The sequence below is a fragment of the Cetorhinus maximus genome, chromosome 4 (genome assembly GCF_964194155.1).
Source record: "Cetorhinus maximus chromosome 4, sCetMax3.hap1.1, whole genome shotgun sequence".
NCBI classification, from domain to species: domain Eukaryota; kingdom Metazoa; phylum Chordata; class Chondrichthyes; order Lamniformes; family Cetorhinidae; genus Cetorhinus; species Cetorhinus maximus.
This window is the reverse complement of record NC_135882.1, coordinates 108,042,926-108,060,344: the sequence shown is the minus strand read 5'-3', so window position 1 is coordinate 108,060,344 and position 17,419 is coordinate 108,042,926. Positions and strand designations below refer to the sequence as shown.

The 17,419-nt window shown below is 43.8% G+C and overlaps 1 protein-coding gene across 5 annotated transcripts in view; it reads left to right on the top strand.

The window, feature by feature from the left end:
* The window catches only part of trappc9 (trafficking protein particle complex subunit 9), a 971,003-nt gene that overhangs the window by 418,621 nt on the left and 534,963 nt on the right, over nucleotides 1-17,419 (top strand). For all 5 annotated transcript variants that reach the window (XM_078540606.1, XM_078540605.1, XM_078540610.1 and 2 more), the window contains one exon: nucleotides 3,372-3,482. In XM_078540606.1, the coding sequence (XP_078396732.1) occupies nucleotides 3,372-3,482 (111 nt within the window). The remainder of the gene's footprint in view (nucleotides 1-3,371; nucleotides 3,483-17,419) is intronic.

The window sequence follows — 17,419 nt, the reverse complement described above, 5'->3', positions numbered from 1 at the left end:
AATTACCTGGAAAAATTCAGCAGGTCTGGCAGCATCGGCGGAGAAGAAAAGAGTTGACGTTTCGAGTCCTCATGACCCTTCAACAGAATTACTCAGTTCTTTTGAAGGGTCATGAGGACTCGAAACATCAACTCTTTTCTTCTCCGCCGATGCTGCCAGACCTGCTGAGTTTTTCCAGGATGTTTCTCCTTGTTGAGGAACCTAAAACTCGGGGACACAGTTTCAGAATAGTCCTGTTTATGACGGGGATGAGGAGGAATTTCTGCCGCAGCAGGAAAGTGGAGTTGAGGTCATGATCAGATCAGTCATGATGTTATGAATGGCGGGACAGGCTTGAGGAGCCGTATGGCCGACTCCTGTTCTGATTTTTTATGTTCTTATGTAAATCACTATTTGGAATTTTTTTTTGACATATTTCAACACTGTTGAAGAAAACTATTGCAACAGCAGAACAAATCTTTTCTAAACACGGTTAATGTTGGACAATGAGATCAGATGGACAATTTTTGTGTGCCCTCTTGTCACTTAAGATAGAATGGCTTGAACAGAATCCTTGGAGCAGGTTGTATGGTTGATGGGGAGATCTTGGTAAAGAAGAAGCAGAAAATAACCAACATAATGGGGAGAATTTTCCCCCCCATCGGGGGGGGAGCTGTGTGGGGGTGGGCGCCACCGTTTGGGCCTGCGCCACCATTTTACGTGGATGGGCCAATTAAAGCCCACCCAACATGACATGCGCCCGGAAGCGCTGAGCGCTCCCTGTGCGGGCGGGGGGGAAGGGGGTTCTCCTGAGTCGGGGCCTGTGAAAGAGCACAGAAATCTCCCTGAGGCACCCAACTTTTAAAAATCTAAATAAAGAAAAGAAAAAATTTGAAGACATGCCCCCTCATGTGATAGTGTCACATGAGCTGGGACATGTCAATGAATTTTTATAAAATTTTTTATTCAATTTATAAACACTTCATGAAACCTCATCCCACCCGTGGATGAGGTTCCATGAAAAACACGAAGGCCGCCTGGGCTCTTCGCCTGCCCTCCAACCTTAAGGTTGGATGGGCAGCTCAGTTTATTAGTTTTTAAATGGCCTTAATAGGCCTTTAACAGTTTGGCGGGCATGCAGCCGACTCAGCTGCGTGCCCGCCAAACTGAAAACCTAAATGCCGCGCGGTGACGTCGGGATGCATGCTCAGCGTCACCCCGCATCATTTTACACCTCGGTGAGCGGGCCCCATCCCTGCTTACCGAGCTGAAAATTCTGGCCAATGTGTCACGATATATATTACTGTACACATCGTTATTTGCTTCTTGTAGGTGGTGTGGCTGTGACAATGTAACTTGTTTTAACTTTGCCTAAAATATATTCTTTTTGAGAGAGATTTCATCCTCTGGCTTCTGCAACTGCATGTTGGAAGAATTGTTTATTTTCTTTTGACTCTACATGAAAGCTGTAAGAAAAAGGACAATTCAGTCTAGTTGATTACTCACCAACTTGTCCATCTGAATAAACAGTTGTAAGCACATCTTGAAACAATTAGCATGTGTCACAGGGCAATTGTTCAAGGACTTAATCTGATTGGGACGGGCCCAACACAGATAGAACTTGCAAAAAATCAGAAGAAGCCATTTTTATGCCTCATAAATCTTAGAGAATTTGCTGCCCAAGGTTTAAGCCCCAGTACCTCTGTTTCACACACTGACTCCATGGGCAGGACTTTCCTGTGTGATTCAGGATACCTACTATGGGACAAAATGGGAACCCTGAGCCTGCACTTTCTGGGAGCTGGACTGGTGGAGCTATTTTCTGAGAGGTGTCCTCCTACAGTCAGAATGACAGGTGGGCTTCCAAAAACTAGCAGCCTAATTCCTATTGGAAAAGGTGGGTACTACTGAGACAAGTGTGAGAATGCAAAAGTACCTGAAAATACCTATGAACCTGAAAAATTGTCCCTAATTGGGGCCTTAATTATTTAGGAGGTGGGCTGCCAATCCACATTCTTGTCAGCCCCAGGAATCCATTGAGGAGCTGTGTGAACATGGCTCCCCGCTATGCTCCCACCATCTCCCACAACCCCCATCCTGGTTTCATCCCTGTTTCTATAGGGCCCAGAAAATTTTGCCCTTTCAAAGTGCAGCTGTATTTTAAAGGGTTCTTTGAAATGATAATATAACACCTTTGATATACCAATTAATTACAGCTATGACCTAGCTAAAATGAAGAGATGCAGCTCTACAAATAAAATGATAATGTAATTTCAAGAAAGTATTTAATTAGTAGGGATCAAGTATCTGTTATCTTGATAAGAAGTATTTGCTCATCTTCGAATGATCTGCAAAGAAATCTAATCAAAAGTATTCAACTACCTGCCTGTTTCACCTTTTCCTAAATTGGTTCAAAGTAGCCTTGTGATTTTCATTAATTTGATCAATTTGCTGTGATTATTTGCTTTTGTAAATGCCTGTCTGAATAAACCTACTTGGCTGCTGATACTGTTTTAGAAATAAATATTTGCCGTGTGTGACATCAGTTATCTTCTGATGTAATATGTGCGCTTATGGAAATCTTACACTTACGAATTCTTGACTAACAAGGGAGTCAAAGGGTACGGGGGGAGACGGGAAAGAAGAGGCCACAATCAGAACAGCCATGATCTTATCAAATGGCAGAGCAGGCTCGAGGGGCTGAGCGGCCTACTCTTGCTCCTAATTCATTTGTTCATACATTAAATGAAAATCAGTAATTTTAAACTGGTCTATTGTCTGCCCAGGACATGAGATTCCAGGTAACTTGTGCATAAGACCTCATCAGGCATTGCAGTCTTGTTTATGGATTATTGGTTTTGTGTTGGGCATGGGATACAACCTAGAGAAGCCCAAAGAGTTAACACAGGTGTTCTTTGACCAAAGATAAGTAGCCAAGCAGATGAAGTTGAATACTAGCAGCTATATACAAATAACATAGTGCTGTTTGCTGACCAGGTTCCCACCCTGGTAGGAAAGGGGCTTTCTCCTGTAGTGTCACTTAAATCAAGATCTCATTGTGTGGTGAGTCGAGGTGGTATACCCATGCCCTGCCACTCTGTGATATGAAATATTGAAATACAAATGAATCTTGTAAACTGCACCTCAACGCATGTAAAACATTAATCCCTTTCACATATGGGATCCGAATAGGACTCTTATTGGGCGCTTTGAATCTAAAATAGAAGTTCTATTCTCCACTTCATACTGTAAAGGTAGATGGTATTAGGACAAATTAAATTGCATGCATCTTAAAACATCATTCTATATTTGATACTTGCTTCTGGTCTGTTTGAAAATTCTATATTTTTTCTTTATTTTGCTGTTAAACGTGATGAATTCTGTTCCAACAGCACCAGGCAATGCCACCTTCTCTTAGATGTCTTCAACTCAACAGAGCATGAACTAACCATTAGTGCAAAGAATAATGAGGATTTGATTCTGCACGCTGGAGAGTGTCAGAGGTAGGTGACTGAGAGCAAGGCCGGCTAATTGCTAAATTGTTTTTGACGTTCATTAACTACAAATAAACTGTCAGAAATAGTTACTGACATTTATTCTATTTAAAAAAAATTGCTGCTGTGATTTTTTTTCTAGAAATTACATTTGCAAAATGTTGGTTTTGATATATTCTTGTATTCGGTGGTTACTGAACCAAACATTCAGGATTTTGTGTGGAGTGTGGATTATGTATGCCTTCATTTAATCATACCAAGTGTAATTCAAATAATCATGCAAAAAGAATAACTCTTTATCTGGCCCTCAGTTACGGACTACATTCTGATATGTTTTAGTCTGTTTATTATAAACAGATTTAATATTTTAGAAAAACAATAGTTAAATCTAGAAACACTTACCTTGCATCTCAGGCAGTTAATTTAGATCTATTCAGGGCAAAAACAGAAAAATGTGACAAACACTCAGGTCAGCCAGCATCAATAGTAAAAGGAAATATGTTCAACTTTAGGTCAAAAGCTCATCAGATTTTTACGACAACTTTGGTTTAGACAGCCTTCAATGACTCTTTCCCAGGTGGTCCTGGCAGGCCTTTGTACACATGATAATGATGCAGGCTGTCTACTTGAGTAATTGACTTCTCAATAACACAGTTGTAAAGAAAGGGCTACAAGGATGTTAAGATTTGGACGTTATTGATAATCAAGTTTGACCTCGTTGCAACTGATGTGGAGACAACATGCAACATAATAAATAGAAACACTTAGATAATTTCAATTATGAACATAGCTGGTTGAGATTTGAGTATTACTAATCTACCAATAAGAGTTTGCTGTCTGTTACTGAAAAGAAGGCTGTTCAAAGGAACTTAACCAATTGGTTTGCCTGGTTAGTTTTTGAATTGATTGAAAACAGCTATGTTGGCTGACATCAAAAAATGGTTGTCTTTTCTATTCTACTGTAAGAGTCGACTTATGAATTGATGCTCTTGTAATTTCATCTAGTCCAAACTTGCCTTGTGTGATTGCTTATCATCCTCTCAAGCAATTTGACTATTTGTGACAAGTATGAATATAAATCCAGAGACGATAAATAAATCCATTGTTATGATCTCGAAGGAGATCATTAACTTTTAAAGATACTCAAACTCCCAGTTGTTAACTGAAATGATTACACCACAAGATTTCATATTTTAAGCAAAAGCTTTTACTGTACAAGGGTTTAAAAAAAAAGCAAGTACTGCTAATTTAAAAAAAAATGTATTCCCTCATGGGATGTGGGCATCGCTGGCAAGGCCAGTATTTGTCGCCCATCCCTAAATTGCCCTGTAACTGAGTGGCCTGCTGAACCATTTCAGAGGGCAATTAGAGTCGACCACATTGCTGTGGCTCTGGAGTCCCAGGTTGGCCAGATCTCATAAGGATGTTAGATTCCCTTTCAAAAAAGACATTAGTGAACCAGCTGGATTTTTACCACAACTGATGATAGCTTCATGGTCACCATTGCTGAGACAAGCTTTCAATTCCAGATTTTCTTTTATTAATTCTTTTCATTAAATTAGCCCTATATTTCTTAAACCCTTATCTATAAATAAAACTAACTAAAAGTTTAAAATAATAAACCAAAATTTGAAAACTTTAAAATTAAAATAAAGCAGTAAAGATAAAAAAAATAAAAGCTTTATAACTTAACCAAACACCTAAAACACATACCTTTGTAGTTAAGCATATAACCTTGAGTTGCCAGTGGTACTAGCATTCAATAAACACAGTAAATTATAGCATACATCGGAAGAAAGTAATTAAAGTAAATTAACTAAATAGCATAATACCTGTCCTACCATTCTAACTTATGTTGCAGCTGTGGGATGTGGGAGCTTTTGGACGCCAAGGCAATCCACATATAAACACATCTGCAGGAAGTGTAAGAGCTTGAGGAATTCCAGATCAGGATTATTGATCTGGAAGCCAAAATGCAGACACTGCGCAACATAAGGGAGGGGGAGAAATACCTGGATACTTTGTTCCAGAAGACAGTCACTCTTCTTAGAAGAGGGTCATCTTTTTGGTCAGCAGTGAGAGACAGGAGGATGTAACTGTTATTGAGGCAGGTAATGGGACCGAGCAGACAGTAGTGGAGGAGCCTCAGACTTTGCAATTATCAAACAGATTTGAGGTGCTCATAACCTCTGTGGATGAAAGCAAGGTCTGCAAGGTGGATGAGCTGACTGGCCAAGGCATTGTAGTACAGGAAGCCGTTCAAGTAGGGGGAGCAAAAAGGAATGTAGTAGTAGCAGGGGATAGTGTAGTGAGGGGGATTGATACTGTTCTCTGCAGCAAAGAGAGAGAGTCCAGACGGCAATGTTGCCTGCCTGGTGCCAGGGTTTGGGACATCTGTTCAGGGCTACAGAGGAACTTGCAGTGGGTGGGGGAGGATCCAGTTGTCATGGCCCATGTAGGTACCAATGACAGAACTAGGAAAGAGGTTCTGCAAAGTCAGTATGAGGAGCTAGGTACCAAATTAAGAAACAGAACCTCAAAGGTAATAATTATTACCTGAATCATATGCAAATTGGCATAGGGCAAATAAGATTATGGAGACAAATGCGTGGTTCAAAGACTGGTGTGGGAGAAGTGTGTTCTGGCTTGTGAGGCACTGGCATCAGTACTGGGGAAAGTGGGGGCTGTACCGTTGGGACAGTTTACAGCTGAATCACACAGGGACGAGTGTCCTTACAAATCGTGTAACTAGGGAAGTAGAGAGGGCTTTAAACTAAAAAAGAGGGGTGAGGGATCAAGATTGGGTAGAGGTAGCGATTCAAGGTGTAGAGTCAAGACAGGAGAGCAAAATAGTAAAATGAGAAATGAGGGTTGGAGAATGGCAGGAAGGGGCAGACAGAAAAAGCCTAAGACTACATCAACAGTCAAGACTAGATAGTCAAGAATAGTAAGCGAGGTAAAGGTTGAGGGGTAGCACTATTAATCAAGGAGGGCATTGGTGCAATAGTTAGAGATGATCTTGGTTCAGGAGATCAAGATGTAGAATCGGTTTGGGTGGAGGTGAGGAATAGTAGTGGGAAAAATCATTAGAGGGAATGGCCTACAGGCCTCTTAACAGCCACAATGTAGCACAAAGTATTCAAGAGAAAATATTGTGTGCTTATGATAAGGGGACGGCAAATAATCATGGGCAATTTTAATCTACACATAAGCTGGAAAAATCAGATTGGCAGTAGTAGCCTGGATGAGGAGTTCTTAGAATGCTTTTGAGAGAGTTTCTTAGAGCAGCATGTTCTGGAACCAACCAGAGAACAGGTTATATTAGACATGGTATTGTGTAACATGACAGGATTAATTAACGACCTCAGTAAAGGCACCCCTAGCTAGCAGGACCACAATATGATGGAATTCTACACCCAGTTTGAAAGGGAGAAGAGTGGGTCTAAGACTATTATCTTAAACTTAAATAAGGGCAACTATGTGGGGATGAAAGCTGAGCTGAAGTGAACTGGGAAACTAGGCTAGAGAATAGATCAATAGAGAAGCAGTGGCAAACATTTAAGGGGATATTTCAGAGTATTTAGTATAAGTACATTCCAATTATAAAGAAAAATTCAAGGGGAGGACCCACTATCCGTGGTGAACTAAAGAAGTTCAGGAAAGCATCAAACTTAAGGGAAAAAAGCAAAAAACTGCGGTTGCCCCAGTGGGGGTGAGGTTGGGGGGAAGGGATCGAAATAGGCTAAAAGGTAGAGATAAAACAATGGATGGAAATACATTTAAAAATAATGGAAATAGGTGGGAAAAAAAAATCTATATAAATTATTGGAAAAAAGGGGGATCGGAAAGGGGGTGGGGATGGAGGAGAGAGTTCATGATCTAAAATTGTTGAACTCAATATTCAGTCCGGAAGACTGTAAAGTGCCTAGTCGGAAGATGAGGTGCTGTTCCTCCAGTTTACGTTGAGCTTCACTGGAACATTGCAGCAGGCCAAGGACGGACATGTGGACATGAGAGAAGGGTGGTGTGTTGAAATGGCAAGCGACAGGGAGGTCTGGGTCATGCTTGCAGACAGACTGAAGGTGTTCCGCAAAGCGGTCACCCAGTCTGGGTTTGGTCTCTCCAATGTAGAGGAAACCACATTGGGAGCAGCGAATGCAGTAGACTAAATTGAGGGAAATGCAAGTGAAATGCTGCTTCACTTGAAAGGAGTGTTTGGGCCCTTGGATGGCGAGGAGAGGGGAAGTAAAGGGGCAGGTGTTGTACCTTCTGCGGTTGCATGGGAAGGTGCCATGGGAGGGGGTTGAGGTGTAGGGGGTGATGGAGGAGTGGACCAGGGTGTCCTGGAGGGAACGATCCCTGCGGAATGCCACCAGGGGGGTTAAGGGAAGATGTGTTTGGTGGTGGCATCATGCTGGAGTTGGTGGAAATGGCGGAGGATGATCCTTTGAATGCGGAGGCTGGTGGGGTGATAAGTGAGGACAAGGGGGCCCCTATCATGGTTCTGGGAGGGAGAGGAAGGTGTGAGGGCAGATGCGCGGGAGATGGGCCGGACACGGTTGAGGGCCCTGTCAACCACCGTGGGTGGAAAACCTCGGTTAAGGAAGAAGGAAGATATGTCAGAGGAACTGTTTTTGAAAGTGGCATCATCAGAACAGATGCGACGGAGACGAAGGAACTGAGAGAATGGGATGGAGTCCTTACAGGAAGCTGGGTGTGAGGAGCTGTAGTCGAGGTAGCTGTGGGAGTCTGTAGGCTTGTATTGAATATTGGTGGACATCTATCACCAGAAATTGAGACAGAGAGGTAAAGGAAGGGAAGGGAAGTGTCAGAGATAGACCATGTGAAAATGATGGAGGGGCGGAAATTGGAAGCAAAATTAATAAGTTTTTCCAGGTCCAGACGAGAGCATGAAGCAGCACCGAAGCAATCATTGATGTACCGGAGAAAGATTTGTGGGAGGGGGCCAGAGTAGGACTGGAACAAGGAATGTTCCACATACCCCATAAAGAGACAGGCATAACTGGGGCCCTTGTGGGTACCCATAGCCACACCTTTTATTTGGAAGAAGTGAGAGGAGTTTAAGGAGAAATTGTTCAGTGAGAGAGCAAGTTCAGCCAGATGGAGGAGAGTAGTGGTGGATGGGGATTGTTCGGGCCTCTGTTCAAGGAAGAAGTGGCGAGCCCTCAGACCAGCCCGGTGGGGGATGGAGGTGTAGAGGGATTGGACGTCCATGGTGAAGAGGAGGCGGTTGGGGCCAGAGAACTGGAAATTGTTGATATGATGTAGGGTGTCAGAGGAATCACAGATGTAGGTGGGAAGGGACTGGACAAGGGGAGAGAGAATGGAGTCAAGATAGGAAGAAATGAGTTCCGTGGGGCAGGAACAGGCTGACACGATCGGTCTGCCGGGACAGTCCTGTTTGTGGATTTTGGGTAGGAGGTAGAAGCGGGCCGTCCGAGGTTTGGAGACTATGAGGTTGGAAGCTGTGGAAGAAAGATCTCCAGAGGAGGTAAGGTCAGTAACAGTGCTGGAAACAATGGCTTGATGTTCAGTGGTGGAGTCGTGGTCCAGGGGGAGGTAGGAGGAAGTATCTGCAAGTTGACGCTCAGCCTCTGCAAGGTAGAGGTCAGTGCGCCAGACAACAACACCACCACCCTTGTCAGCAGGTTTGATGACAATGTCAGGGTTGGACCTGAGAGAACGGAGTGCAGCAAGTTCAGAGAGAGACAGGTTAGAGTGGGTGAGAGGAGCAGAGAAATTGAGACGACTGATGTCACAGTTCTCAATGAAAAGATCAAGAGAAGGTAAGAATCCAGAGGGAGGGGTCCAGGTGGAGGGAGAATATTGGAGGCAGGTAAAAGGATCCATTGAATGGGGAGAGGACTCCTGCCCAAGGAAGTGAGCACGGAGACGAAGGCGGTGGAAGAACAGTTCAGCATCGTGCCGAGCCCGAAATTCATTGAGATGAGGGCGTAAGGGTGTGAAACTGAGTCCTTCGCTGAGCACTGAACATTCAGCATCAGAGAGAGGAAGGTCAGGGGGTATGGTGAATACATGGCCGGGGCTGGGATTAGAAGACGGGATGGAAACAGAGGGACGGGCAGGGGTGGAGGGTCCTAGATGGGCGTTGATGTCGATGAGTTGTTGGAGCTTGTGTTCCTTTGCACCTGAAAGAAAGAGACAAAGTTTTTTGTTGAAGCGTCGGATGAGAGGAAGAATAAAATGAAACTGGGGGCACGGGCAGCAGCAGTCCGAGGAGCGTTGTATGTCCCGGAGATACTTGTAATCCTGGGTGGGTTCGAAATATGAGGGATGGAACCTCAGTTGAAATCCACGTGGGGTAAGTCGAAGAAAGTCACTGAGGAAGGAAATATGGCTGTGAAAGCGAGTTTTAGTAAACACCTTGTCAAACACCAGGAGAGAAATGGAAAGCAATGAAGGTGAACAAAGCAAAAGAGAGAGACGGAAATCCTGTTAGAGAGAAGAGTAGCACTTCTTCAAGGTAGGCATTCCTTGAAGAGAAGTGGCAGTCAATTAAACACTAAGATAAAAGCAAAAAACTGCGGATGCTGGAAATCCAAAACAAAAATAAAAATACCTGGAAAAACTCAGCAGGTCTGACAGCATCTGCGGAGAGGAACACAGTTAACATTTCAAGTCCGTATGACTCTTCAAGAGAACTAAGGAAAAATAGAAGAGAGGTGAAATATAAGCTGGTTTAAGGGGGGAGGGGGGTGGGGACAGGTAGAGCTGAATCGAGGGCCAGTGATATGTGGAGATAGCCAAAAGATGTCATAGACAAAGGGACAAAGAAATGTTGAAGGTATTATCTAAGGAATGTGCTAATAGTTGACATTAAGCAGGACGAGCAAGGTACAGATAGCCCTAGTGGGGGTGAGGTGGGGGGGAAGGGATCGAAATAGGCTAAAAGGTAGAGATAAAACAATGGATGGAATTACATTTAAAAATAATGGAAATAGGTGGGAGAAGAAAAATCTATATAAATTATTGGAAAAAGGGGGATCGGAAAGGGGGTAGGGATGGAGGAGAGAGTTCATGATCTAAAATTGTTGAACTCAATATTCAGTCTGGAAGGCTGTAAAGTGCCTAGTCGGAAAAAGCACACAACTCCACAAAGACGAGTAGCAGGACAGATGATTGGACAGAATATAAAGAACGGCAGGGAATGACTAAAAGGTTAATCGGGAGAAAGAAATAGAGTATGAGAGGAAACGAGCTAGAAATGTAAAAACGGATAGCAAGACTTTCTCCAGGTATTTAAAAAGAAAAAGAGTAAGTCAAGTGAGTGTTGGTTCTCTAGAGTGATAGTGAGGAGTTAACAGTAGATAGTAAGGAAATGGCAAAAGAAATGAACAAATCTTTTACTTGTGTTCATTATAGAGGATACAAAAAAAATTCCAGTAATAGCTGCAGATCAGGAGGTCAAAGGGAGAGAGGAACTTGGTAAAATTGAAATCACTAGGGAAATAGTACTGAGCAAATTGATGGAGCTGCAGCTGACAAATCTCCGATGCACTGGTGTTAATTTTCCAAAATTCGTTAGATTCTAGAAAGGTTCCATCAGACTGGAAAGTAGCAAGTATAACCCCTCTATCCATGAAGGGAGGGAGACAGTTGGCTTGAAGTCTGTCATGGGGAAGTTGTTAGAATTGATCATTACGGAGGTTATAGTTGGGCACTTGGAAGAGCTCAAGGCAATCGGAAAAAGTCAGCATGGTTTTGTGAAAGAAAAATCATGTTTAACCATTTTGGAGTTTTTTGAAGAAGCAACATGCGCAGTGGATAAAGGGGAACCTGTAGACATACTTTACTTGGGTTTCCAGAATGCATTTGATAAGATGCCACATCAAAGGTTATTACGAAAAATAGAAGTGCATGATGTAGGGGGTAACATATTAGCATGAATAGAAGATTGGCTGGCAGGCAGAAAGCAGAGAGAATGCATAAATGGGTCTTTTTCGGATTGGCAGGATGTGACAAGTGGATTCCCACCGGGGTTTGTGCTGGGGCCTCAACTTTTTACGATTTACATCAATGACTCAGATGAGGGCAGTGAAGAACATGGTAGCTAAATTTGCAGATGACACAAAGATAAGTAAGAAAGTATGTTGTGAAGAGGATGTGAGATTGCAGATGGATATGGATAGGTTGGGTGAGGTGGGCAAAGATCTGACAAATGGAGTATAATGTGGGAAACTGTGAAGTTGTTCACTTTGGCAGGAAGAACAAAAAAGCAGAGCACTACTTAAATGGAGAACGGCTACATAATTCTGTGGTGCAGAGGGATCTAGATGCTCTAGTGCATGAGTCACAAAAAGTTAGTATGCAGGTATAGCAAGTAATTAAGAAAGCTAATGGAATGCTATCCTTTATTACGAGAGGGATTGAACATAAAAGTAAGGATGTTATGCTTCAGTTATACAGGGCATCGGTGTGACTGCGCCTCGAAATACTGTGCGCAGTTTTGATCTCATTAAGGAAGGATGTAAGTGCATTGGAGGTGTTCAAAGGAGGTTTACTAGATTGATAACTGGAATGAGTGGGTTGTTTTATGAGGAAAGGTTGGACAGAATGGGCTTGTTTCCACTGGAGTTTAGAGGAGTGAGGGGTGATTTGATTGAAATAAACAAGATCCTGAACAGCCTTGACAAGGTGGAGGTCGAAAGGATGTTTCCTCTTGTGGGTGAGCCCTGAACTAGGGGGCACTGTTTTAAAATTAGGAGTCACCCTTTTAGGATGGAGATGAGGAGAAATTTTTTCTCTCAGAGGGCTTGTGCAACTTTGAAACTCTCTGCCACGGAAAGTAGTGGAAGCAGGGTTGTTGAATATTTTTAAGGCAGAGGTAGATATATTCTTGTTAGGAAGGGAATCAAAAGTTATCCTGGTTGGATGACAATGTGGAAATCAAAGCAGAAGAAGATCAGCCATGATCTTATTGAATGGTGGAGCAGCCTCGAGGGACTGAATGGCCTACTCCTGTTCCTGTTTCTTATGTTCTTATTCTTTAAACCTGAAAATTGTAACAGACACTTCCTGTTCTGATTTTGTTCCCATCCAAGAGTTCCCCTATACCTTGTGGGATCTTGAGGGATTTTTCACCTCTCCTGAGACCAAACCAAGGTGTGCCACAGCTGTTAGGAATTTGCTTTGATTCTTCTCAGTGTTCTTGCACTTCTCCAAGGTATGAGATTTCCTGGGATCCTTCCACTACTATTCAGCCAGGCAACCCTGTAGTTCTCTTTAAGCACCTGATGTTCAGGGGCACCCCAGCTGAAGCATGGACTTCATATTATGGCTGAAGGCACTGGATATAGCAAAATCTAAACCCTGACAACTCCCAGCAATACTACCGAAGACTTGGGCTCCAGAATTTGCCATGCCCCTAGCCAAGCTATTCCAGTGCAGCTAGCACACTGGCATTTACCCAACAATCTGGAAAATTGCCCAGGCATGCCCTGTCCACAAATAACAGGACAAATCCAATCCCACCAATCAGTGCCCTGTTACTCTACTCTCAATCATTAGCTACGTGATTGACAGTGCTGTCAAACAGAACTTGCTGAGCAATAACCTGCTTGCTGATGCTCTGTGTGGATGCCGGCAGGGGCATCCGGCACCAGACCCATTACAGCCTTGGTCCAAACATGGACAAAAGAATTGAACTCCAGAGCTGAGGAGAGTGACTGCTCTTGACATCAAGGCAGCATTTGACCAAGTGTGACATCAAGGAACCTTAGCAAAATGGATGTTAATGGGTATCAGGAGGAAAACCCTCCATTCATTGGAGTCATACTTGGCAGAAAAGAAGATGGTTGTGGTTGGTGGAGGTCAGACATCTCAGCCTCAGGATATCGCTGCAAGAGTTCCTCCAGGTAGTGTCCTGGGTCCAACCATCTTCTGCTGCTTAACCAATAACATTCCTTCCATCATAAGGTCAGAAGTGAATACCGGTCATACAGTGTTCAGTATCATTGGAAAGCCCCCAGGTACTGAAACAGTCTGTATCTGCATGAGGCAAAACCTGGACAACGTCCAGATTTGACCTGAGAAATGACAAGTAACATTTGTGCCACACAAGTACCAGTCAATGACCATCTCCAACAAGAGGAAATCTAACTATCCCCACTTGACATTCAGCAGCATTACCATCAATGAATTTCCAAACGTCAACCTCTAAACTTGAGGTCATCCGCAATTCTGCTGCCCAAGTATTGACTTGCACCAAGTCCCATTCACTTATCAGCACTGTGCTAGTTGATCTGTGTTTCTGGTCATGCAGCAAACATCTTGATTTTAAAATTCTCATTCTCATTTTTAAATCCCCCCCATGGCCTCGCCCATCCTTGTCTCTTTAATCTCCTCCAGCCCTACTATCCCCCCAAGATATCTGCATTCATCTAATTCTGGCTCCTTGAGAATCCCCAATTTTAATTGACCATTTGTGGCTGCACCTTCATTTGCCTAGCTCTGGAATTTCCCCTCTACACCTCTCCAGACCTCTCCATTTTTTCCATGAGGGCAGTGAGGCTTTGGAGCTCCCTTCCTCAAAAGACAGTGGAAGAAGATGGATTCTTCATAAGGGGGTGAAAGGTTATCGGGGATAGATAGAAGGTTGCAATTAAATCAGCTATGATCTTATTGAATGGCGGAGCAGTCTCGTGGGGCTGAGTGGTCCATTCCTGCTCCTAATTTGTGTGTAACCTGAATTGGGCACAGGGCAAAGCACTGACTAATATTAATCAGAGGTATTACAATTGTCAGGGAATGGTAATGTCATTGGACGAGCAATTCAGAGGCTCAGGCTAATCTTCTGGGGGCACAGGTTCAAACCCTACCATTGTAGCTGGTGAATTTTAAATTCAATTAATAAACTTGGAATTAAAAACTAGTTTCTTTTATTCATTCACGGGATGTGGGCTTCGCTGGCTGGGCCAGCATTTATTGCCCATCCCTCGTTGCCCTTGAGAAGATGGCGGCGAGCTGCTTTCTTGAGCTGCTGCAGTCCATGTGGTGCAGGTACACCACAGTGCATCTGCACCACATGGTCAGTATTACCAGTCCCGGTAATAGTGACCATGAAACCATTGTTGATTGTTGTAAAACCCCATCTGGTTCACTAAAGTCCATTTAGGGAAGGACATCTGCTGTCTTTACCTGGTCTGGCCTATGTGTGACTCCAGATCCACAACAATGTGGTTGACTCTTAACTGCTCTTTGAAATGACCTAGCGAGTCACTCAATTGTATCAAACTGCTGCAAAGTCTAATACGAATGAAACCGGACAGACTACCCAGCATCAACCTAGGCACCAAAGATGAAAACCCAACCCTTTAGACCCTGCAAAGTCCTCCTTACTAATACCTGGGGACTTGTGCAAAATTGGGAGAGCTGTCTCACAGAAAAGTCAAGCAACAGCCTGACATAGTCATACTCACGAAATCATACCTTATGACAATGTACCAGACACTCCCATCACCATTCCTGGATACGTCCTGTCCCACTGACAGGACAGACCCACAGAGTGGCGGCACTGTGGTATACAGTCAGGAGGGAGTTGCCCTGGGAGTACTCAACATTGACTCTGGACCCAATGAAGTCTCATGGCATCAGGTTAAACATGGGCAAACAAATCTTCTTCTGGTTACCACCTACTCCCCCCTCGCCCACAGTTGTCTCAATTTATGAATCAGTACACCTTTATATTGAACACCACTTTGAAGAAGCACAGAACGTACTCTTGTGGGGGCGGGGGGGTGGGTGTCTTCCATGTCCATCACCAAGAGTGGCTTGGTAGCACTGCTAGTGACAAGCCTGGCTGAGTCTTAAAGGACGTAGCCGGCAGACAGGGCCTGCAGCAGCTGGTGAGGGAACCAACAAGAGGTAAAAACTTAATTGACCTCGTTCTCACCGATCTACCTGTCGCAAATGCATCTCTCTATGATAGTATTGGTAGTTGTGCCCTTGTGGAGATGAAGTCCTGTCTTCGCATTGAGGATACCCTACATTGTGTTGTGTGGCACTACCACTGAATAGATCTAGAAATGCAAAACTGGGCATCCATGAGGTGCTGTGGACCATCAGCAGCAGCAGAATTGTATACAATCACAATCTGTAACCTCATGGCCCTGCATATCCCTCACCCTGCCATTACCATCAAGCCAGGGGATCAACTCTGGTTCAGTGAAGATTGCAGGAGAGCATGCCAGGAACAGCACCAGGCATACCTAAAAATTAGGTGTCAATCTGGTGAAGCTACAACACCTGAGTACAACAAATAGCAGAGACAGCATGCAATAGACAGAGCTAAGCAATCCCACAACCAGTGGATCAGATCTAAGCCCTGCCACATCCAGTTGTGAATGGTGGTGGATGATTAAACAGCTAGCTGGAGAAAGAGGTCCTGCAAATGTCCCTATTCTCAATGATGGAGGACCCCAGCATATCAGTGCAAAAGACAAGGCTGAAGCATTTGCAACCATCTTCAGCCAGAAGTGCCGAGTGGATGATCCATCTTGGCCGCCTCCTGAGGTTCCCAGCATCACAAATACCAGCCTTCAGCCATTCTGTTCACTTGAGGTGGTATCAAGAAGCAGCTGAATGCACTAGATACTGCAAAGGCTATGGGCCCTGACAATATTTTGCCAATAGTACTGAAGACTTGTGATCCAGAACTAGGCATAGCCCCTAGCTCAGCTGTTTCAGTCCAGCTACAACACTGGCATCTACTCGGCAATGCGGAAAATCACCCAGGTATGCCCTGTCCACAAAAAGCAGGACAAATCCAACCCTTTCCAATTACTGTCCTATCTGTCTACTCTCGATCATCAGCAAAGTGATGGAAGATGTTGTCGAAAGTGCTATCAAGGGCAAGCATCAACGATCATCTCACTGGTGCTCAGTTTGGGTTCTGCCAGAGCCACTCACCTTATTACAGGTCAAAACAACGTAACAGACAAACAAGCAGTTCAGTACTCTAGACAGGGCGAGGTTAAGGAGCGAAATGGGGCCATAATCCGTGGAAATACTGAGACTGGACGAGTCTGTTAGTGGTCGGCCCAAAGTTAGCAGCCCCGTCCACTCAAAAGCATGCCAAAATGAGGGAAAAGCGGGAAACCCTGCCATTTTTAAGTGCCCCTGCTGTGGTGTTGTAAAGCAGCACAGAAGGCAAGATTGCCCAGCAGAGTGTTTTCAATGTGGAAAGACAGGACACCTGCAGTTCTGTTGATCTAAATATGCAATTAAAGGAAAAAAGCAAGAGAAAGCCTATGAAAAGCAAACAATCCAGGAAATTGGGAATAAGGAAATAAATGAGAATACAGATTTTCTAGGAGAAGTGAAGGATCAAGAACAAAAACTTTAGTCAGTTGCTTGAGAATTTAAAGGCTGTAAAACTTAGTTCAAATTTGATACTGCAGCCAGTGTCACAGTATTGGCTGACCATTTGAAATGGCTCAATGCAGTACACATCCAACCATGAAGAATTAAATTACATGGCCCAGGTGGTACGTAACTTCAAGTTAAAAGTCAGGTAACCGCCACCCTTGGCCACAAGGGGCGAGGTATTACTGAGACTCTCTATATCTTGCACAATCAAGCATATTTTTACTGAGCAAAAATACATGTATACGACTGGGTCTTCTGAAAAAAATAGGTGCAGGACAGCTAGATACCATAAGGAAGGAATTTCCCAGGTTTGGTGACAAACAAATGGATTTCGATTCAGCAGCAGCTGGTGAGGTTTACTCATTGAGCAGCGGTTCATTCTTTATTACAAAGGCACCATCCACTGGACCCCAGGAGGAGATTGTCGATCTCTGTTATTTTCGTAGACAGGCTAAATAATGCGGAACTAGAAGGCACTGAAGAAGCTGGTGACCGTCTGTTAGAGGAGCTTCTAGACCAAGGTTGATTTGTTCCTGACA